The sequence below is a fragment of the Scyliorhinus torazame genome, chromosome 3 (genome assembly GCF_047496885.1).
Source record: "Scyliorhinus torazame isolate Kashiwa2021f chromosome 3, sScyTor2.1, whole genome shotgun sequence".
Lineage (NCBI taxonomy): Eukaryota > Metazoa > Chordata > Chondrichthyes > Carcharhiniformes > Scyliorhinidae > Scyliorhinus > Scyliorhinus torazame.
The window spans coordinates 217,928,020-217,952,418 of record NC_092709.1 but is presented as its reverse complement, the minus strand read 5'-3'; the positions used below and the strand labels follow the sequence as shown (position 1 = coordinate 217,952,418).

Sequence of the window (24,399 nt, the reverse complement as noted above, 5' to 3'; positions counted from 1 at the left end):
TACTATGAGTTCTTGCAGAAAAGGTTGTTTGAACCAAACTATGCCTTGGGTAAAAACATTGAGAGGAAGTGTGCTTAAGCATTCACCATCTCTGTTCAGCAATTAATTCAAACAATTTGAGTGTCCATCAGTTAGGGTTGCATTCAAAAGGAATGAAACCATTAGACAAATGGCATAATCATGTTTTTATTCAGTTAGAAAGAAAGAGACCGTTGCTGCCTTCGAAATCCAGTGATGTGAACAGGCTTGGAGAGGTCAACTTTATGGGCCCTCATTATTATCCACATGAGTTTTGGATAGAGGGCTAATGTGTGTTATTCTGTACGGTTGGCTATGGTGTCTAAACTTAAAGCTTTGTCAATAATAAACGGGAGGCGGGAAGCCCCTGGGCCCTTTAAAGTGAGGGGCCAAGTTCAGATCGCTCTTTCTCTCCCTTCTTCGCCTGCTCGAGACCTCCACAAGAACAGCAACCGGCAACCGTAAGTTTGAGTCCAGCGATCGCTATCTGATAAAGACTCCTAGCCATCGACCTGTAGCAGCCTTTTGAATCCAACGGGCCAGATCCGATTGGATAAGCCATTCGTTTCCCTGACCTGGTGGGCTCTTCCTAAAGTTAAGTATTGGCCAGTAGTGATAGGTTTATTATATAGATAGTAGGATTATTGTGTAAACATTACTTGTTGTATATAATAAATGACCGTTGATTTCAATCTTACTAAGCGGTGTGCTGACTTATTAATCATAACTTGAACTTGAACCACGTGGCGGTATCAGAAAGATACCTGGCGACTCGTGAGCAAAGGTGGCGTAATCAGAGCTAATAAACTAAGGCTAAAAAGAGCAACATCAGGATTGAGCTTGTTGATGCAATAATACATTACAGCATTGTCAATTCTAGTCGGTATGTGAATTGCATTGTCTTAACTAACTGCTGCATCAAAACCCTCTCCAGAATGAATGCTTTTAAGGTCAACTGCCTAATACAAGCTGTAGCCATCTCTGATGGCCACCTGAAAAGGACCATGGGACCATGGGAAAAGAAGAAGACAGCAGCAGCAGCCCGGGGGGGACGGGGGACGGGGGGGGGGGGGGACGGGGGACCAGAGGGATTCTCAGGGATGTTAATATTTAAGTATAATATGTATAGGTTGTTGTTATAGATAATTGTATATTGGACTGTTAAAACATATTTTTGGAGAATATCTATCTGGGACAAGGCAGTTGCCATTTAGTTTTGTTTATATTATTTATTTCTTGTTTATAAAACTGGCCATTGTTATTTATATTGTTATATTACTGTGTAAAGGATACACAATGTACTGTGATGGTTGGCCAAAAATTTTCAATAAAATATTTTTTTAAAAAAGAAAAGGACCATGGGAATTATGGCCAACCCAGGACTCGGACAGACTCAGAGCTTGTGTGTGTATTTGCAACCCAGATAGCTGGACACGATCGAAACCCCCGCTCGTTTGCATTCTAATGGCCCATTTCCCCAGAACAAAAGAACTGTACTCAGGTAACCGATACAGATACAGACTCATCGGCGCCACTCCCGTTACTCAGGGAGCCCAAACAGCCACGGTCAACGACCGCTAAGGCCACGCCCAGCCATCATGGCACCCGCTCCTTTAGTGGCCAAAATCGGAGGCAGTGATCGAAGCCTGTTGAATTATTGGGCCCAGAGAGCGCGAAATCCCAGAGGGATAAGAAGAGACACAGCCATGTACTCGGTCTCTCTTGGATCCGGCCTATGCCAACCCAAGTGCAACATAACGACCAGACAGACAAGTTCAAGACGAACGATCGCTACCAGGCGGATGAGCCCAGCAGAAACAGAGCCACTTTTCCCACCCAGCCATGCAAGATCCGGACAAAGGCCTTGTCCATCTGCACAGCTCCGGTTGCCCTGAAGTTAAGTATAGGTTCTTGTAGTTGTTAGGTGTAGTTTAACTCGTAGTGTTTTGTGTTGCATGTCGAAGTAATCCTGGTGTGTAAATAAACCATCTTTGAACTTGAACTGACTAACTGGTTGTGTGGTCCTTTGATACCTGGCGACTCTAAAGAGCATCATTATTAATTGGCAACATTATTGGTGACTCTGGTGGCGTTTGGCAACATTATTGGCGACATCTGACGGGACTCGAATTAGAAGTGATTTTGTCACTCCGAGAGAACCCACAAACTTTGAAATCCAATTGCGTGAAAGAGAAAGAACCACAAGTGCAAGCCCATATCGACCAAATCACCGAATTTCAGAAGTGTGTACTAACCTGCATGTGTATTTACAGGGATATCAGATAAACTCGTTAGATTGTGTCAAAGCTATCGAGGGAATTGTGAACTGGAAAATAGCATAGGCCATACCCGCAGTTCAAATCGCCGCCTTGCCCCCCTGTCCCAAATTAACGATAGGAAACAGAGATTATCGGTAGGAAAAGAGATATTAGAAGCAATGGCCACAAAAGCGATGGAACTTACAATGAACCCACAGGAACCCAAGGTCGCAGCGACCAACAGAGCAGTGCCCCATATGGGAAGAAGAGTTGAGTAAGTAATTAAAGGGGAAAGGATGGCCCCTTTGGTTCGATTTTTGTTCAAATGAAGAGTCAGGTCCAGGACGCATAGGACAAACTTGGTGGGAAAACCTAACCGAGATGCACAAGAAAAATGCAGCAAAAGTGCGAAAGCCAATGGCAATCGTGTCCTGTTTGGCGCAGTTGCGAGGCACAAAGGAGGTTGTGAGGACGCTCCGCAGGCAGCTAGTTGAGAAAGAAGAGAAGAATGAGGGAAACAATCGTGAAAGCGAAAAGATTATTGAGCAACTCCGGGATCAGTTGGCAGCTAAAGATAAAGAGATGGCTGATGCCAAACGGGCACACCAATCTTGTTTAGTTCACCTTAGCAGCTTTCAAACCCAGTACGATAAAGCCTACCAAGATACACAGCGCACAGTCTTGGTACGAGAAGAGACAGAACAGCAGATAGCACAGTTAACGAGTCAATGCGCGGATTTAAAGGCAGCTTTACGAGCGCTCCATAGTTCAAAGCGCAAAGTTCAAACAGAGCAAAGACAGAGCACAGTAGACCACGCGAAATGTAGACAACAAATAGAGAAGTTGCAGTCACTGCTTTCAGTGCAAAATGGATTTAGGTATACTTTTCGATAAAATCTAGATGAGGAAGGTGCCCCCAATTGGCAAGAACTGAATGAAACCGCCCATAGATATGTGGAGGAGACCGAAAATCACAATAGAGCCCCCCATGCCCCGAAAAGGAAAGCACCCGCACCGCCAACTGCACATACCCCCATGAATCCGGTCACCATACAGCGTAAGTCATCGGATCGGGAGGAGCTCGAATGCGTTTACACCATCCCATTATCCATCACCCAATTGAGATGCCTGCGTTAAAATTGATCCATTCGAACCCACCGCAGACCTGCATAATTTCTTTGAGAGAGTACGCTAGCAAAAGGTTATGTATGGTCGAGACGAAAGGGAGGAAGTTAAACTTATAGTAATGAGCCTTGGCCAGTCCGTCAGCTCAGCTTTGCCAGAACCCCAGAATGTAGGAGGAGGAACCCTACAGGAGATGAAAACGGACATTTTAGATGTGATCGGGTACACACTCTGGGACAACTCAGGCAGACCAGTAGTCACAGGCACAGTCCGGGGACATCCAGGAGAATTTCTTTGGGACACAGGAGTGTCCCGCACCACTTTAAACTCCTCCACAATATTCCAGCGTGACAAATGGCCCACCACAGATACCATCACCCTTAGTAGATTTACCGGACACATACAGCAGGGATACATCACAGCCCCCGTAGATATTCAGATAGGAACCATAAGCACCAGACACCCCATTGTTTTAGTCGACTTTCCCCAAACAGCCGAGCACATTCTAGGAATCGATTTTATGAGCCCCACAACCTTTCCTTTGATCCCGTGAATAGATGCGTATGGAAAATGGCCAAAACAGCAAGAGCCCCCGCTACGCTCACAGTAGGGGACTATGAACATAGGATTTGCTCAGTAGGAGATTATTGGTTTGATCCGCAAACAATTAGTACAGACCAGACAATTAGAGAGGTCCTCAGAAAACATAAAGCTTCCTTCGCCCAACACAAACACGATTGTGGGAAGATCCCAGGAATGGTCACAATTTCAGGTCCCGATCCTAAGCCACAGAAGCAATACGGCTTCCCACAGCAAGCCGAGGGTGAGATTTCAAAAGTCATTAATAGCTTATTAGATCAAGGAGTAATTCTGCCGATAGCCTCAACAAATAATGCCCCAATTTGGCCCATGAAAAAACCCGATGGTTCTTGGCGACTGTCAATCGACTACCGAGAACTTAACAAGGTTACCCCTTTTGCAGCCCCCACCGTTGCCACGAGTCCTGAGACCATGCTCAAGCAGGGAGTACAGGCAAGGTACTTCACGGTGCTGGACATCAGCAATGGCTTTTGGTCCATTCTCTTAGACAAGACCTGTCAATATAAGTTTGTGTTCACATTTCAAGGGCAGCAGTATACGTGGACATGCCTCATGCAAGGATTCCAACAACTCCCCCTCCATTTTCCACTGACAATTGGCCAATGGACTTTCCACATTTTCCCGCCCCGAATGCCTGATACAGTATGTGGACGTCTTACTCCTACAGACGGACACAAAGGAAGAGCATGTAAAGCTTCTTTCGGAATTACTAGGTCTTATGCAATCCATTGGATGCAAGGTCAACCCAAAAAAAGCCCAGATCTTAAAAGAAAAGGTCCTGTATTTAGGCACCATTATCACACACGGGAAGCGAGAGATCGAACAGAAGCGAATTGAATCAATAGTTAAATTGCCCCTGCCCCACAATAATGACTGCACTCCGGTCGTTCCTAGGATTAGTTGGATATTGTAGGAACCATATAGATGACTTTGCCACAAAAGCAGCCCCACTCTCAGAGCTCCTTAAAGCCCCATGGTAATGGCTTCCTCAGCACACAGGCGCCATTGATGAATTAAAATGTGGCCGAGGCACAGCCCCCGCTTTGCTAGTTCCAGACCCACACTCTCCCTATGCCATAGAAGTAGCAACCACCGACCGAACCCTATCAGCAGTACTCCTACAGGAAAGACATGACCGCTTAGGACCCGTAGCCTTTGCCTCACGAATTTTGGATCCCGTAGAGCAAGGATTTACAGCCTGCGAACAGCACTTGCTTGCAGTCTTTTGGGCAGTACAGTATTTTGCATACATCACAGGCCTTAACCCAGTAACGATTTTAACCGAGCACACCCCAACGCAGCTATTGTTAGATGGTAGGTTAAAGGACGGTTCAGTCAGCCAGATCAGAGCAGCTTGCTGGACACAGCTGTTTTAAGGAAGCGACTTTACAGTCAAACGTACAAAGACCCACACATTTCTAGCAGATAATCTTCAGTATGCAGGGACCCCACGAGTGCCAGATCATAGCAGCCCAACACCGCACAGGACCCTTTATTCCAAGGTCACTACACCCATGTGCAGGGAGTAAAACGCAGAATCCACACACCATAGACAATGCTTAAAAAATTTATGTAGATGGTTCCTCCACAATTGAAAATGGAAAGAGGAGCAGCATGGTGGCACAGTGGTTAGCATTGCTGCCGAACGGCGCTGAGGACCTGGGTTTGAATCCCGGCCCTGGGTCACTGTCCGTGAGGAGTTTGCACATTCTCCCCGCGTTTGCATTGGTTTCACCCCCACAACCCAAAAGATGTGCAGGGTAGGTGGATTGGCCATGCTAAATTGCCCCTTAATTGGAAAAAAAAAATAATTGGGTACTTTAAATTAAAAAAAAAAGATAAGAAAATGGAAAGAGAATAACTAGTTGTGGAATTTATGTGAAAGACTCACAGGGACGCGCATTAGAAGAAATAACTTTAAAATTGACCGGCCACCTAGGATCACAAGCAGCAGAACTAGCAGCCGTAGCATATGTAGCGCAGCACCCTGATTCCTTTCTAACCCCCGCAGACATACATTCGGACAGTTTATGTGTGTGCAATAACTTGACAGAATTCCTGCCCCTGTGGGAATCTCGAGGATTCGTATCCGCTGATGGTAAACCCTTACCCTCAGCCCCATTGTTGAAAAACATTCTTACGACAGCTAAAGTACAGTATTATTAAAGTGAGAAGCCATCATCGTTCCTCCCCACCCGGTAATGTGAAGGCCTTAGCTAAGTCAGGATCGCGCCACGGTCACTTTTGGCAACCCGCCGAAAGTGAACCGATACATGCAGTCCAGGTTTCTCAGACCAATATCGAGGATCTATCCCAGGCCCAAAAGACACTCTCAAACAACTTTTAGACGGTAACTTCCCAGCCGCCTACGACAAATGCAAGGACTCACTGACGGTACAGGACGGTATAGTTTTGAAAAATTGAATTTATGTGGTCCCCACCCAGGACAGAAACCAGATAATTTACCAGTTTCATGACAGACACGGACATCAGGGGATAGGCAATACCATTGCCCATTTAAGACCTTTGTGCTGGTGGCCCGATTTAAAATCCGATGTAACACATTATGTTGAGAATTGTTTAATCTGTGCACAGAACAATCCTGAAAGGTACTCCAAGAAGGGACAATTGACACACCCGACCTGTTAATGGCCTTTGGACAAATTTGCAACTCGATTACATTGGCCCCTTTCCGCCTTGCAGAAATGGTTTCAAATGCGTATTAGTGGTAATCGACACCTTTACAAAATGGGTAGAAGCATTTCCCTCACGGACGAAAACAGCAAAGGCCACAGCTAAGATTTGGACACAACAGATATTTACACGCTGGCGACTCCCCCGCAGCATTGAGTCAGACCAAGGCTCCCATTTCACCGGCAGAGGCATGCAAAATGTTTTAACGATTTTTGGAATCAAACAAAAATTTCACATCGCATATCACTCCCAATCCAGCGGCATTGTTGAACGAATGAATCGCACTTTAAAAGAGACCATTAGAAAGATGGTGCAACAGAATAATACCACATGGGACACAGTTCTCCCATTCGCCCTTATGATTATTCGGAACACAGTATCCAGTTCCACTGGTTTCACCCCCCACACTCTCATGACTGGACCATCCATGAAAGGGATTGAATATTTATTAGGTCTCGATTTGGCAAGCCCCACAGTCACCGCCCTCACCCATGAAAAAGCGGTCCAACAAGTCACAGACAATATTAAAGCAGCACAGCTCACTGCAGCTGTCCGATTAAGCGCCAGAAGGAAGCAGAGTAAAGCCTTTGACAAAACCATCCACCCCGTAGAGTACACAGTCGGTCAGCAAATAATGGTTCCTTTACAATCCCAGTTCTTTCCTCTCCCCCAAATTTGCAGGACCCTACTCCATTTTGGACAAAGTAAGTCCCTCTGTGTACAAGATAACGTACCCCACTGCTCACTGCAGCTGTCCGATTAAGCGCCAGAAGGAAGCAGAGTAAAGCCTGCTTTGACAAAATCGTCCACCCCGTAGAGTACACAGTCGGTCAGCAAGTAATGGTTCCCTTTACAATCCCAGTTCTTTCCTCTCCCCCAAATTTGCAGGACCCTACTCCATTTCGGACAAAGTAAGTCCCTTTGTGTACAAAATAACATACCCCAATGGTAAAACTGGTTGGTTCCACATCAACCAGCTCAAAGTCTATGGAACCCAATGTGGCCACTCCCACCACATCTCCCTAGCAATAGCAGACGATTCAGCCACGCCCATCGACAATCTCGTCCAACATTCCCACAGCCCTGACAGCACGTCCACGCCAACAGACCGGACCTCGTCTCCACCCACAGGTACGACCTTCTGCCTTGAGCTCGACTCCGACAACAGCGCCAGCCTCCCCGAATTGACCACGATCACTGACCACTGGTGCAACCTCCCCGGCCCCAGTCACTCCAGCCCCTGGTACCACGACCAAGACGTGTTTGGCCCCCTATATCCCCTTCCACAGCCACAGCCACAGCCACTGCCCGACAACAGTAACTTGCCCTTCACTGCCACCGCCCCTATGCCTCATGACAAACAAACCCCTTTTTGGCACCGCATCAACTCTTGTAGACTGGTTAGACATGACGATTCGGATTCCAAGACAGCCCACGCGGCCACGGCACAAAAATGGCAGACACGAGTCTGGCAACCGGGAGATGGCGATGATTCAGATTCTGACTCTGGTGATGGTAATCTTTTTACAACGCCTTTTGATACAGAACCCCAAGGTGTCCAGATGATGAGAAAAAGACGTCGCATAAGAATTATGGTGTCCTACTTTCTGATGGAGCCTTTTTATTTTCCTTCTTTCTTTCTTCTTGTTACATGGTTTTAATTAATGTCGACCTGACACCCAATTTCTTGATACAGTCATAGTTACTCTTCTGGCGCCATTTACTGACCAATGGCCGTTAAAGGAACAATTGTTGGATCTCACATGCGACAAATTCTTTCCGTTCGTTTAGGTCACCCAGGCAGGGAATAACGGCACTAATCCCAGCCCTGCCTGAGGACCCCAAATGCATCCGGTTGGGTAGTGGAGCAACGGCACTGATCACTGCCCCACCCGGGGATTCCACCCATTCTTGCCCTGCTGCGGCCCACACGCACCTCATGTTCCTGTCACTTCGAGTCCTCTGGAATGGTTCACTTTGCACTGTCTTTGGCAGGTCCTAGTTTTCCCTTCTCTGCTCTTTCATTGTGGTTTAAAGAATACCCTTTGCCGCAGTCTGTACACTCAACTCTTTACCTTCACCGACTCTTTGGTCGCTTCCCCACCTGCTATTTAGACGTTTGACACACTTGGTTGCCACATATGCTGCTACACTACCTCTGGACCCTGGGACTTCGAAACTCTATAAAACTGGCCACCCTAAAATTCGGCTAGTAAGATGAGCCTCAGCCATCACTGGTTGCAGTAAAGGAAAGACTGGACGGAGAAATTGTCCACACACTCCCCGCATCGACCACCAGCTGCGAGAATCTCTGCACTTACAAAGAAATTTTTTTTGGCAATGTCTGGTCTCTCAAAATGTTATTTCAAAAAAAAAAAAATGAGGGAGTCACACGTGGTGATGATTCTACCCACACGTGGTGGTGATTCTAATGGGTAATTGAAGTTAAGGAGAGAAAGACAAATAAACGAGATATTAACCGAAGATAATAACAGGTATTATGCTTGTACCCCCAGGAATATACGGAAAACGGAAGACAGAAGAAAAGATGAAGAGAGGACTGGTGACCTACATTGTGATCATCGCTGGACTCCTACAACTGCACACGTTACAAGCCTCTGTACCACACACCACACCAGCCCTGAACACCACCACACAACATGACACCCCTAGCCCGAACACCACACCACACATAGAGGTAGACTCTGAAACTCCCTCTTGGTGCGAAAACATTGCCAAATGGTACCCCCTGTCATACAGAGTAGAGGCCCTTCTGGTAATTGCAATAATCTGCAGTGTCATCCAGACACTTAGACTCCACAAATGGTGAAAAACAGCCTCGCGCTCCCCGATATATACACTCTGAGCCCCCTTCTTTGGAATTCACCCAACTTAACAAACACTATTCGCTGATAAAAATAAAGACCTTATACCTCTCTAACTTTGATAGATTAAGTAGGAATGTGATGCTGCTGTTTTGAAATCTTGTATTGTACATAAGTTCTTTTTCATATTTGCCAGCAGCATGAGAGTAGCTTAGATAGTGTTAGCTCGATATTCAATTGTGCGAAACAGTGAAATAAGAACATAAGAACTAGGAGTAGGCCATCTGGACCCTCGAGCCTGCTCCGCCATTCAATGAGATCATGGCTGATCTTTTGTGGACTCGGCTCCACTTTCCGGCCCGAACATCATAACCCTTAATCCCTTTATTCTTCAAAAAACTATCTTTATCTTAAAAACATTAAATGAAGGAGCCTCTACTGCTTCACTGGGCAAGGAATTCCATTGATTCACAACCCTTTGGGTGAAGAAGTTCCTCCTAAACTCAGTCCTAAATCTACTTCCCCTTATTTTGAGGCTCTGCCCCCTAGTTCTGCTTTCACCCGCCAGTGGAAACAACCTGCCCGCATCTATCCTATCTATTCCCTTCACAATTTTATATGTTTCTAAGATCCCCCCCATATCCTTCTAAATTCCAACGAGTACAGTCCCAGTCTACTCAACCTCTCCTCGTAATCAAACCCCATTCAGCTCTGGGATTAACCTAGTGAATCTCCTCTGCACACCCTCCAGTGCCAGTACCTCTTTTCTCAAGTAAGGAGACCAAAACCGAACACCATACTCCAGGTGCGGCCTCACTAACACTTTATACAATTGCAGCATAACCTCCCTAGACTTAACTCCATCCCTCCAGCAATGAAGGACAACATTCCATTTGCCTTCTTAATCACCTGTTGCACCTGTAAACCAACTTTTTGCGACTCATGCACTAGCACACCCAGGTCTCTCTGCACAGCAGCATGTTTTAATATTTTATCATTTAAATAATAATCCCTTTTGCTGTTATTCCTACCAAAATGGATAACCTCACATTTGTCAACATTGTATTCCATCTGCCAGACCCTAGCCCATTCACTTAGCCTATCCAAATCCCTCTGCAGACTTCCAGTATCCTCTGCACTTTTTGCTTTACCACTCATCTTAGTGTCGTCTGCAAACTTGGACACATTGCCCTTGGTCCCCAACTCGAAATCATCTGTGTAAATTGTGAACAACTGTGGGCCCAAAACTGATCCCTGAGGGACACCACTGGCTACTGATTGCCAACCAGAGAAACACCCATTCATCCCCACTCTTTGCTTTCTATTAATTAACCAATCCTCTATCCATGCTACTACTTTACCCTTAATGCCATGCATCTTTATCTTATGCAGCAACCTTTTGTGTGGGACCTTGTCAAAGGCTTTCTGGAAATCCAGATATACCACATCCATTGGCTCCCCGGTATCTGCCGCACTGGTAAAGTCCTCACAAAATTCCACTAAATTAGTTAGGCACGACCTGCCCTTTATGAACCCATGCTGCGTCTGCCCAATGGGACAATTTCCATCCAGATGCCTCGCTATTTCTTCCTTGATGATTGATTCCAGCATCTTCCCTACTACCGAAGTTAAGCTCACTGGCCTATTATTACCCGTTTTGTGCCTACCTCCTTTTTTAAACAGTGGTGTCACGTTTGCTAATTTCCAATCCGCTGGGACCAGCCGAGTCTAGTGAATTTTGGTAAATTATCAGTAGTGCATTTGCAATTTCCCTAGCCATCTCTTTTAGCACTCTGGGATGCATTTCATCAGGGCCAGGAGACTTGTTTACCTTTAGCCCCATTAGCTTGCCCATCACTACCTCCTTAGTGATAACAATCCTCTCAAGGTCCTCACCTGTCATAGCCTCATTTCTATCAGTCACTGGAATGTTATTTGTGTCTTCCACTGTGAAGACTGACCCAAAAATTCTATTCAGTTCCTCAGCCATTTCCTCATCTCCCATTATTAAATCTCCCTTCTCAACCTCTAAAGGACCAATATTTACCTTAGCCACTCTTTTTTTGTTTTATATATTTGTAGAAACTTTTACCATCTGTTTTTATATACTGAGCAAGTTTACTCTTATAATCTATCTTACTCATTTTTATACCTTTTTAGTAACTTTCTGTTGCCCCCTAAAGATTTCCCAGTCCTCTCGTCTCCCACTAATCATTGCCACTTTGTATGCTTTTTCCTTCAATTTGACACTCTCCCTTATTTACTTAGATATCCACGGTAGATTTTCCCTCTTTTTACCGTCCTTCCTTTTTGTTGGTATAAACCTTTGCTGAGCAGTGAAAAATCGCTTGGAAGGTTCTCCACTGTTCCACCATAAAGTCTTTGCTCCCAGTCTAGCTCAGCTAGTTCTTCTCTCATCCCATTGTAATCTCCTTTGTTTAAGTACAAAACACTAGTGTTTGATTTTACCTTCTCACACTCCATCTGTGTTTTAAATTCCACCATGTTGTGATCGCTCCTACCGAGAGGATCCCTAACTATGAGATCATGAATCAATCCTGTCTCGTTACACAGGCCAGATCTAGGACCGCTTGTTCCCTTGTAGGTTCTATTACATACTGTTCTAGGAAACTATCGCGGATACATTCTATAAACTCCTCCTCAAGGCTGCCTTGACCGACCTGGTTAAACCAATCGACATGCAGATTAAAATCCCCCATGATAACTGCTGGACCATTTCTACATGCATCCGTTATTTCTTTGTTTATTGCCTGCCCCACCATAATGTTACTATTTCGTGGCCTACAGACTACTCCTATCAGTGACCTTTTTCGCCTTACTATTCCTGATTTCCACCCAAATGGATTCAACCTTATCCTCCAGAGCACCGATGTCATCCCTTACTATTGCCCGGATGTCATCCTTAAATAACAGAGCTACACCACCTCCCTTACCATCCACTCTGTCCTTCCGAATAGTTTGATACCAGTGGATATTTAACCATCCTCTAACCATGTTTCAGTAATGGCCACTAAATCATAGTCATTCACGATGATTTGCGCCATCAACTCATTTACCTTATTCCGAATACTACGAGCATTCAGGTAAAGTACACTTATGTTGGCTTTTTTACCTCTGTTTTGAATCTTAACACCTCAATCAGTAACCTCTCCTAAGTTATATTTCCTCTTAACCTTTCTCCTAATTTTGCTCGTCATTGAATCCATATCTTCATGTAACAACCTGCCGCGTTGCTTACCATTCATGTTTTTACTTCCCGTTTTATTCCTTTTAGTATTACTGGGCCTATTCACTGAGCTCCCCACAATCACTGTACCTTTTACTGTCGCCCTTTTGATTTTTGACTATGGCTTCTCTGCCTTACACTTTCCCCCTTACTGCCTTTTTTTTCTGTCCCTGTTTTACTATTCCTCTACTATATTCGGTAGCTCCCGCTTGGAACGGACTTTTGGGCTCTTTTACAGGGCCCCCAAGGCATTTGTTTGACATTTCCCGGTGTGGCAAGAAGACTGCAACATTCCCCTGACAGTGTCCACCAGGAATGTTATGTCTTTTGGCTACCAGACCCGGCAGAAACAGTAAAAGATTTGGCTGCAACAGGATAAACAGGGCCTCTTCCAGCATGCAGGCGCGGGAAGAACAAGCTTAAAGCTGCAAACTGACCTGAGGGCCTTTATCAAAAGTGAATTCTAACAGCAGAGGGAACAACTGTGAAAAATCTCACCAAGGCCACTGAAGAAGCGGGGACGAGGCTTCCGGTGGCGGCCATGGAGGAGTAGGTCGTGCATTCGGCAGCTCCCGTCTGGAACGGACTCTTAGACCTTTTTCAGGAGTTTCCACAGACATTTTGGGGCAGATTGGTGAAGTGAACACTGCCAAAAGGATTCTCTCTCGAGACTTTTGGGCTCTTTTCAGGGCCCCCAAGGGCACTTTTTCGAAGTTTCCCGGTGTGGGAAGGAGTTAATAATAGCTCCCCGTCAGTATATGGCTTTAACTAGGAGCGGGGTGACATAAAAGGTGGTGGTGGACCAGAAGAAGGGAGGGAAGGACAAAATGGCGGCGGGCGGAGACCAGGCAGCGTGGAGGCAGTGGGCGGAGAAGCAACAGGAGGGTATCCAGCACTGCCTCAGAGGTTAAAACGGACCTGCTAGAGCCGATGAAGGCTTCTATTGATAAGCTGCTGGAGACACAGACGACCCAGGGGGTGGCGATCCAAGAGGCTCAACAAAAGATCTCTGACAATGAGGACGAGATCTTAGTCCTGGTGGTAAAGGTGGAGGCGCATGAGACGCTCCACAAGAAATGGCAGGAGCGGTTCGAGGAGATGGAGAATCGGTCACGGCGGAAGAATCTGCGGATTCTGGGCCTCCCGGAGGGGCCGGACGTGGGGGCCTATGTGGTCACCATGTTAAACTCGCTGATCGGAGCGGGGTCCTTCCAGGGGTCCCTGGAGCTGGAAGGGGCCCAGAGTGTTGGCGAGGAGGCCCAAGGCTAACGAGCTTCCACGGGCGGTGCTGGTGCGGTTCCATCGGTTCGTCGATCTGGATGTGTGTGCTCAGGTGGGCCAAGAAGGAGAGGAGCAGCAGGTGGGAGAACTCGGAGGTTCGGATATATCAGGACTGGAGTGCGGAGGTGGCGAAGAGGAGGGCCGGGTACAATCGAGCAAAGGCGGTGCTGCACAGGAAGGGGGTGAAGTTTGGTATGTTGCAGCCGGCGCGACTGTGGGTTACCTAAAAGGACCGGCACCATTATTTTGAGTCTCCGGAGGAGGCGTGGGCCTTTGTTCAGGCCGAGAAGCTGGACACAGACTGAGGGTCGGGATGGGCGATTGGGGACTGCGGTGGATATGTTATGCCTATTTTTGGTTCGGGGGAGGGGGGGGGGGGGGGGGGGCCTTTCCACTGTTTTGGGTTTCTTTTTCTCTGTGTTTTTCTCTTTCGGGTTGGGGAGGGTGGATGGGGCGGGTTGGGCACTGTTTTGGTTGGTGGCGGGGCCTGGTAGGTGGAGAGCGCGGGATTCTTTCCCGCGCCGAAGACTTTGGGGGGGAAGCGAGGATTGTTTCCCGCGCTTAGAACGGAGGGGGGAAGAGCCTGTGGATGGGGAGCGGGAGAGGGTGTGCCACACAACGGGAGGAGTCGAAGGGGAGGCGGGACTGGCCAGGGTCAGCAGGAGTCAGCTGACTTGCGGAAGTGCAATGGGGGAGTAAACCAGCTAGGATGGGTCCTAGCCCGGGGGGGGGGAAGAGGAGAATCGAGTTGCTGCTGCTAAGATCAAGGAGGAGCTGGAGCGAGTGGGGTGGGTCGAGACGGGGGTATGCCACTGTGGGGAACGGGCCAGGTGTGAGGTGAGGGCGCGTGGCTGGCCGAGGAGGGGTCATGGCTAGTCGGCGGGGGATGGAGGCGGGTAGCCCCCTGATCCAGCTGATAACCTGGAATGTAAGGGGACTGAATGGGCCGGTTAAGCGGGCCCGCGTGTTCGCTCACCTGAAGGGGCTCAAGGCGGATGTTATGCTCCAGGAGACACACCTGAAGGTGGCAGACCAGGTAAAACTGAGGAAAGGGTGGGTAGGTCAGGTGTTTCACTCGGGGCTAGATGCGAAAAATCGAGGGGTGGCGATCTTGGTGGGAAAGAAGGTGTTATTCGAGGCGTTGAGCATTGTGGCAGATAATGGCGGTAGGTACATAATGGTAAGTGGCAAGTTGCAGGGAGAGAGGGTGGTACTGGTCAATGTGTATGCTCCGAACTGGGACGATGCAGGTTTTATGCGGTGTATGTTGGGTCGGATCCCAGACTTGGAAGTGGGGAACCTGATAATGGGGAAGACTTTAACACGGTGTTGGATCCTGCACTGGATCGCTCCAGGTCTAGGACGGGTAGGAAGCCGGTGGCAGCTAGAGTGTTGAGGGGATTTATGGACCAAATGGGAGGGGTGGACCCTTGGAGATTTGCAAGGCTGGGGGCTAGGGAATTTTCATTCTTCTCACATGCCCATAAGGCTTATTCTCGAATCGACTTTTTCATTTTGAGTAGGGCACTGATAGCGAGAGTAGAGGATACCGAGTATTCGGCAATAGCCATTTCGGACCACGCCCCGCATTGGGTGGACTTGGAGATGGGGGAGGAGAGAGACCAGCGCCCGCTGTGGCGCTTGGAGGTGGGGCTGTTGGCGGACGAGGAGGTGAGCGAGCGGGTCCGAGGAAATATAGAGAGGTACTTGGGGACCAACGACAACGGGGAGGTCCGTGTGGGGATGGTATGGGAGGCACTGAAGGCGGTGGTGAGGGGAAAGCTGATCTCCATCAGGGCCCACAAGGAGCGGAGGGAGAGGGAGAGGCTGGTGGGGGAGATGGTGAGGGTAGACAGGAGGTATGCGGAAGAACCTGAGGAAGGATTGTTGAGGAAGAGGCGCAGCCTCCAGGCCGAATTCGACCTGGTGACCACCAGGAAGGCGGAGGTGCAGTGGAGGAAGGCCCAGGGGGCAGTCTACGAGTATGGGGAAAAGGCAAGCCTGATGCTGGCGCATCAGCTTCGGAAGCGGAACGCAGCTAGGGAGATCGGGGGAGTTAAGGACAGGGGAGGGAGCGTGGTGCGGAGTGGGGTTGGCATCAATGGGGTCTTCAGGGACTTCTACGAGGAATTGTACCGATCTGAGCCCCCACGGGAGGAGGGAGAGATGGGCCGTTTCCTGGACCAATTGAGGTTTCCAAAGGTGGAAGAGGGACTGGTGGCCCTGATTGGGCTGGAGGAGCTGATCAAAGGGATAGGAAGCATGCAGGCAGGGAAGGTACAGGGCCGGACGGTTTCCCGGTCGAGTTCTATAAAAAATATATGGACCTGTTGGGCCCGCTGTTAGTTAGGACCTTCAATGAGGCAAGGGAGGGGGGGGCTTTACCCCGACGATGTCCCGGGCACTGATCTCCTTGATCCTGAAGCGGGACAAGGATCCCCTACAATGTGGGTCTTACAGACCGATTTCCTTGCTAAATGTAGATGCCAAGGTGCGGGCGAAGGTCTTAGCCACGAGGATTGAGGATTGTGTGCCGCAGATCATCCATGAAGACCAGATGGGGTTTGTGAAGGGGACAGTTGAACGCAAATGTGCGGACGCTTTTGAACGTTATCATGATGCCGGCGAGTGAGGGGGAGGCGGAGATAGTGGTGGCGATGGATGCTGAGAAAGCCTTCGATAGGGTAGAGTGGGGGTACCTGTGGGAGGCGCTGAAGAGGTTTGGGTTTGGGGAGGGGTTTGTCAGGTGGGTTTGGCTGTTGTATGAGGTCCCGATGGCGAGTGTGGCCACAAATAGGAGGAGGTCAGAGTACTTTCGGTTGCACCAAGGGATGAGACAGGGGTGTCCCTTGTCCCCCCCCCTGCTCTTCGCACTGGCGATTGAACCCCTGGCTATGGCACTGAGAGTGTCGAGGAACTGGAGGGGGTTGGTGCGGGGTGGGGAGGAGCATAGGGTGTCGCTTTATGCTGACGACCTGCTGCTGTACGTGGCGGACCCGGTGGGAGGAATGCCAGAGGTAATGAGGATGCTGAGGGAATTCGGGGACTTTTCGGGGTACAAGCTCAATATGGGTAAGAGCGAGCTATTCATAGTTCAGCTAGGGGACCAGGAGAGGGGGATTGGCGAGCTCCCACTAAAAAGGGCGGAGAGGAGTTTCAGATATTTGGGGGTCCAGGTGGCCAGGAGCTGGGGGGCCCTGCATAGGCTTAACTTTACACGGCTGGTGGAGCAAATGGAGGAGGAGTTCAAGAGGTGGGACGCGTTGCCGCTGTCCCTGGCGGGTAGGGTGCAGTCAATCAAAATGACGGTGCTCCCAAGGTTTTTGTTCCTGTTCCAGTGCCTCCCCGTGTTTATCCCGAAGGCTTTTTTCAGGCGGGTTAACAGGAGTATAATGGGGTTTGTGTGGGCGCGAGGGACTCCGAGGGTGAGAAGGGTGTTCCTGGAGCGGAGTAGAGATAGGGGGGGGGGGCTGGCACTGCTCAACCTCTGTGGGTACTACTGGGCCGCCAATGCGACAATGGTGCGCACGTGGGTGATGGAGGGGGAGGGGCTGCATGGAAGAGGCTGGAGACGGCGTCCTGTGTGGGTACGAGTCTGGGGGCGCTGGCAACGGCGCCGCTGCCGCTCCCTCCAAGGAGGTATACCACGAGCCCGGTGGTGGTGGCGGCCCTCAAAATTTGGGGCAGTGGAGGCGGCATGGGGGGGAAGTTAGGGCCTCGGCGTGGACCCCATTATGGAGGAACCACCGGTTCGCCCCAGGAAGAACAGGTGGAGGGTTTTCGGGGTGGCACAGGGCAGGGATACGAAAGTTGGGGGACCTGTTTGTGGACGGGAAGTTCGTGAGCTTGGGTGAGCTGGAGGAGAAGTACGGGCTCCCCCCGGGGAACACCTTCAGGTACTTACAGGTAAGGGCGTTTGCCAGACGGCAGATGGTGGAATTCCCATGGCTACTGCCACACACAGTACAGGACAGGGTGCTCTCGGGGGGGGGGGGGGGGGGGGGGGGGGGAGTGGGGAAGATCTCGGAAACTTACCAGGTGATGCAGGAGGAGGAGGAGGCCTCGGTGATGGAGTTGAAAGGTAAGTGGGAGGAGGAATTGGGAGAGGAGATCGAAGAGGGGACGTGGGCAGATGCCCTAGGGAGGGTAAATTCTTCCGCTTCGTGCGCGAGGTTCAGCCTCATACAATTTAAGGTGCTGCACAGGGCACACATGACCGGGACAAGGATGAGCAGGTTATTTGGGGGTGAGGACAGGTGTGTTAGGTGCTCAGGGAGTCCAGCAAATCACACCCATATGTTCTGGGCATGCCCAGCGCAGGAGGAATTTTGGAAGGGCGTAGTGAGGACGGTGTCGAGGGTGGTAGGATCCAGGGTCAAACCGGGCTGGGGGCTCGCAATATTTGGGGTGGCAGAGGAGCCGAGAGTGCAGGAGGCGAAAGAGGCCGGAATTCTGGCCTTTGCGTCCCTGGTAGCCCGGCGAAGGATTCTCCTTCAGTGGAAAGATACGAGGCCCCCAAGCGTGGAATCCTGGATCAGTGACATGGCAGGGTTCATTAAATTGGGGAGGGTGAAATTCGCCTTGAGAGGGTCGGTACAAGGGTTCTTTAGGCGGTGGCAACCGTTCTTCGACTTTCTGGCAGAACGATAGACATTGGTCAATGGCAGCAGCAGCTCGGGGGGTGGGGGGTTTACTTTATTTTTGTTTGTGTTATTTACACTGGAAGGGTCTGAGGGGGTTTATACACCTGTTGTCTTAAGTCGGGGTGTTAATGTTAATTTATTATTTAGGTACAGGGAGGAGGGGTTTGGGGGGTTGCTTTTTTAGATTGTGTTTTGTACTTAACCCTGTTGGGTTCTTTTTTCTTTCTCATTTTGTTATTGATATTTTATGAAAACCTTTAATAAAAATTATTTTAAAAATAAAAAAAATGAATGTATGATATGTGAATAAAAATGTTCGGTAAATGCTCCAAAAACATAGGACAGAGTAGTGTAGAACTTGTCCTTGACCAAGGGTGACCGGCACACCAGGGATGGATAAGGGATCAACAGTGTGATCCACCAGGCTTCGCGTTCAGGATCAAGAGGACGGAATGTAGCCATCTCAGATGGCTACCTGCAAAGGACCATGGGAACTATGGCCAACCCAGGACTCAGAGCTTGTGTGTATTTGCAACCCAGATAGCTAAACGCGATCGAAACCCCCGCTTGTTTGCATTCTAATGGCCCATTTCCCCAGAACAAAAGAACTGATCAAAAAGGGATATTTGAATCTGTCCATTTTTTGTTATTAATTTCCTCCAATTAGGAAAAATGGAAGGAAACAAAGACTCAACACAAAAATATAGAGGACCACTGCAGTCCTGCTGAACAGTCCCAAACTTCAATATCTGTCACACCCTGCTTGGACAAAGGGTCACCTGGACTCAAAACGTTAGCTCTTTTCTCTCCCTACAGATGCTGCCAGACCAGCTGAGATTTCCCAGCATTTTCTCTTTGGTCTCTCGCACTCAATCTTGCCAAAATACTATCCAACTTCCACGTGTCCTTGTTAGCACAATCAGAATCCACCGTCTCCCGGCCAGTTTGTTCCCATTTATCCAACGGTATGTGTACTTGGAAGTAGTTCAGTTCAACGTCTCTCTTCATCTTCCACATCTGAACCTGGGTCTGTACCCCTGATTACAGAGCTTATGGTTACGTTAAATAGTTAATCGGTGTGTAATTTCTCCAACTATGAGAACCATGAAAAATTTGATACGGTAGCTACCGGGTCTTTGCTTCTCTCAACAAACATTCCCTCTTCCCTTAACCTATCCATCAGATCCTGATATTAGTATGTTTGTTGTGCTCTTTTGAACTTACTGAACCACCTTCCCCAATTAAGGGACAATGACCAGAATTGTACACAGTGCTCAAGCTGGTACTAAATCAGTACTTTATACAACTTGACCATTATCGAGTCCTGAAGGCTACAATGTGCCCAACCAGAGGATTGCGCCGGGCTTCAATGGAACATTACAACAGTCCAAGTCCCTGACATGTGGACATGAGACCAAGATGCTGACCTTCATCGAATCGGACTTATGCCCTCAACCAATACAACCCAAACAGAAAGGATAAGTAGCTCCGAACCATCACAGAAAATAATAATTTAAATTCATATCAACCAATTATTGGCAAGTCCCTAAAGTTATTCTCTCACATGAAAAGCACTGTCCAAGAAGTAGTTTTTAAAATAATTTATAGAAGGCTCAAAAGAAAAAAGCATTTTAAAGTCAGTTCAAAAATAAAAGGTAATATATTCATAATTGAAGACATTACCTGCTCAGGATCATTTTCATCAGCAATTTCATTGTTGGCCTGAAGAGATGTCTGTACATCAATAGTTCCAGCAGCAAAATCCTCTATTTCATCTTCTTCATTCTCATCCTCCCCACTACCATAATTTGTCAGCGCCTGAGTTTCTGCCTTGGACAGACCTAATGGTTACAATAAATTAGAAGAATCACCGATTTATCTTCCTTTTATGAATTGAGAAAAAATGTTTCGTAATGCTTTGAATGTACATTGTAATAAGTTAACCACAAACTCAAACAGCAACAATCATTCAGGTTTTAGAGGTTCTCTGGCTGGACCTTTGGACATTTCAAGTTATACTCAACTATGTATTTTCTTTCCATAGTCTTATGGTCCAAGATTGTATTTTTAAACACTGCTTCCCATTTAAAACTTTTAAAATGTCTTCTCATAGTTCCCAAGGCTTCACCTCCATATTGTTAATTTCAGCCAAAGCATTTATCTAACTTCATGATCCCTGAAACATCTCTTCACCGATTTTACGTTAATATTCAGTTTTGCGGGATATTTAATATAGTTCCCATCCAAGCACTTCCTGTATCAATCCCATACTCATTTGTGATCTTGAAAGAAATCACCAAGTTTACGAAATTTGAACTCCTAGGTAACCGAAAGAATTAGTCCACAGCATTTCACGTTTTAAAACAAACTTTTACTGTATAAGAATTAAACAAAGTACTATTAATTTAATACGATATTTATTTTGTAAAAACGGAGATATTCGACCCGAAAATCTCAACAGACCACTTCCCATTCTGTTTTTCATTCCACCCAAGAGTTCCTTGATATATATTATTATCTGGAGGTTTCCTTCACTTCCCTCGGGACCAAACCAAGATGCGCCACAGTTCTTAGAAGTTCACTTTGACTATCCTCTGTTCCTGCTGTTCTCTGACGTAGGAGATTTCTTGGGGTCCTTCTACTAGCATTCAGCCAGGTGACCCTCAGCTCAAGCATGTGCCTCACTGCCTGCTTGCTTAGTAGTCGACAGCATCTATTTCCAAACCATTCCAGCTGTAGATGTAAACACTGCCTGTTACAAAGCTACTCTAAGCTGACTAATTATTTTGGTGAGAAAACACACAGACTTAAAAAAGATAAATTTAAAGTGCACAATTGTTTTCTTTCCAATTAAGGGACAATTTAGCGTGGCCAATCCACCTACCCTGTACATCCTTTGGGTTATGGGGGTGAGACCCACATAGGCATGGGGAGAATGTGCAAACTCCACACGGACAGTGACCCGTGGCCAGTATTAAATCTGGGTCCTTGGTGCCACTGGTAACCACTGCGCCACCGTGCCATCCACTGAAAACATACAGATAAACCCAAAAACAAAAATGCCTCCCTGCAATCCATCTCAAGCACAATGTTGCACACCTGGGATTCCCAGATGGCTATTTCAATTAATCAACATCAATCCCCAAAACAGATCCTTTTATTTGAAAATATATGGATACTTCATTTTCAGACTTTCTCTTGTTTATCAGTTGTTTTTCGAAATCTACCACTGATATGGGGCCCATATGAACAATTTAAACTCCTTATGAATATAACCTCCGACATCTCATCACCGTTGAGACTCAAAGAGCTCAACTAAATCTAGAGAAGAGTGAGTATTTTGTGGTGTCGCTTCCGGCGGGGGGGGGGGGGGGGGGGGGCTGCCATTCTGTAGGGCAGGGACTCACTTTAGGTACCTGGGGGTGTAGGTTGCCCGGGAGTGGGGGGGGGGGGGGGGGGCCTCCGCAGGTATAACATTTCTAGTTTGGTGAGGAGAGTGAAAGCCGATCTGGCAAAGTGGGATGGACTCCCTCGGTCACTGGCGGGTCGGGTACAGGCGGTTAAAATGAACGTGCTGCCGCGATTTCTGTTTATTTTTCAATGACTGCTGATTTTCCTGACAAAAGCTTTTTTCAAAGAGATTGAGGGAAGGATTACGTCGTTCATATGGGGAGAGAAGGTGGCCAGAGTTAGAAAGGTGCTGCTACAGAGGGGAAGGCAGGCAGAGGGTTTGGGTCTTCCGAACCTGATGTATTACTACTGGGCGGTGAATGTGGAGAAGGTGCGAAGCTGGGTCAGAGGGGTTGATTCCCAGTGGGTCAGAATGGAGGAGAGTTTGTGCAGGGAGTCGGGATTGAAAGCACTAGCAACAGCGGCGCTCCCGATAGCCCCGGGGAAATACTCAGGGAGTCCGGTAATAATAGCTTCATTGAGAATTTGGAAGCAGTTTCACCAACATTTCGGGTCGGGGGCAGGGTCAAGGAAAATGCAGAATCGGGGGAACCACAGATTTGAGCCAGGTAGGTGGGATGGAAATTTTCGGAAATGGGAGGAGAAGGGGATTAAGACACTAAAAGATTTGTTTCTTAGGGATTGGTTTGCTGATTATTGTTGGTGGGTGTAAATTTGGGAGAAAATGTGAAAAAGGAGAATAAAAAATATTTTAAAAAAAGACTCAAAGAGCTCACCTATTGTTCACCTGGTGTTTTCCAAATTTTAACTCTGACTTTTTAAATGAACACATGCCATCCTTTGAATTGCAATTAGCTTAGGGATGTTTACCAGTTTCTCAAACCGAGATTGTTACCATTTATTTTACATTTAAAAATTCAATTCCCAAAACACGAGTCATAAAATTAGGCATTTCTGCAATACTGTCATTTCAAAAGCATGAGCTTTGCATTAAATGCTGTGATGGCACTAAGGGGTGGTCAGTTTCACAACATCGGGTTCTAAAGTTAATTCTTAATTTCCATAATTTACTAAAATAACACTTTCAGAATATTCTCTTCTAACACGCAATGCACTATCTAGCTTAGGGAGAAGGACTGCTTCAGTACTGCACTGAACCTTGATTAGCTTGCTGAAATCTGTCATTGTGAGGCATTGTCATTCAGTTTGGAGACTTTCTTTGCTCTTTTCAGATTACAACACAGAAGTAGCTGCCATGTGATTTAATAAATAAGAAAGATGGCTTTCAATGGGAGTTAGAATAGCCTGTCGAACTCAATGTTTGATTCTGGCGATTTGGAATGAAAAACAAAAGTAATTTGAATCGGATGGACTAAAACCCAAACATGAAAAAAAAAAGAACCGGCAACCTGTCAGGTGTTTGACAGCAGCTTACAAGATGGCACATTGGGCAGAAATCCCCCAAGGTTTGTGCAGAATGCAAAGGGTTGATGAAGTACATTTCCCCATTGAGTTATAGAAACATTTTATATGGAATGGGAACCTGGCTTTCATCTTAAATTCTGCACTCTGACAACGAGTTACTCTTGATGCCTGCACTTCTCTGAACAGGAATTTTGGATTTCAGGTGTCTGGTGCAAAACGTTTGGTTCGCATGGGGGAAAAGGAGGTGGTCATCTGAGCACACATGCATCTCTTCTACAAGAGATCCTGTCAGTCAGTAATTTCGCCCGGAGGATGACAGCTATATCTTACCCACACAAAGCGGCGCAACACATGAAGGAAAATGCTTATTTGACCTACTTAGCAGTTAAGATTCTGTTGATAAATTTCTTACTTATGGAGACACATTCTGCAGGCAATGCTTCACTGTCGACATCATCCTCCTCTCTGTCAGACAAACCACCTTTCATTACCAGTTCAACTTCATTAGGTTCATTTGGTTTGTGATCATCTGCAATAGCTGTCTCACTTTCATCCTTGTCCTACAAAGTCAAAAATTAGTAGAAGAACTATGTCTGCAAGCTTGAACACGAAAAGCCCACAAAAATCCACCAAGAAAATCATTAGTTGGAAAATGGAGGCTAAAGTTGCTGAAACAGTTTAAACAAAAAAATTGATAAGAAATCCAAACCTCTGAAATAAACTGATTTTGTCTAATATGTCATGGCAGCTGTAGGCAAAGCCTTGTGTATCTGAAACTGTTTTCAAAACATCAACTATACTTTAGGTGATTACTTCAATAAAACATGAAAAAATCATTTAAAAATAAACAATAACTGCAATGTGCTGAAATC

General features: G+C 47.2%; 1 protein-coding gene across 8 annotated transcripts in view; it reads right to left on the bottom strand.

Annotated features, from left to right (window-relative positions):
- Nucleotides 1-24,399, bottom strand: part of pcm1 (pericentriolar material 1) — a 313,048-nt gene that overhangs the window by 24,333 nt on the left and 264,316 nt on the right. For all 8 annotated transcript variants that reach the window (XM_072496879.1, XM_072496880.1, XM_072496881.1 and 5 more), the window contains 2 exons: nt 23,940-24,087; nt 20,375-20,532 (listed from right to left, as the gene is read on the bottom strand). In XM_072496879.1, coding sequence (XP_072352980.1) covers nt 20,375-20,532; nt 23,940-24,087 — 306 coding nt within the window. The remainder of the gene's footprint in view (nt 1-20,374; nt 20,533-23,939; nt 24,088-24,399) is intronic.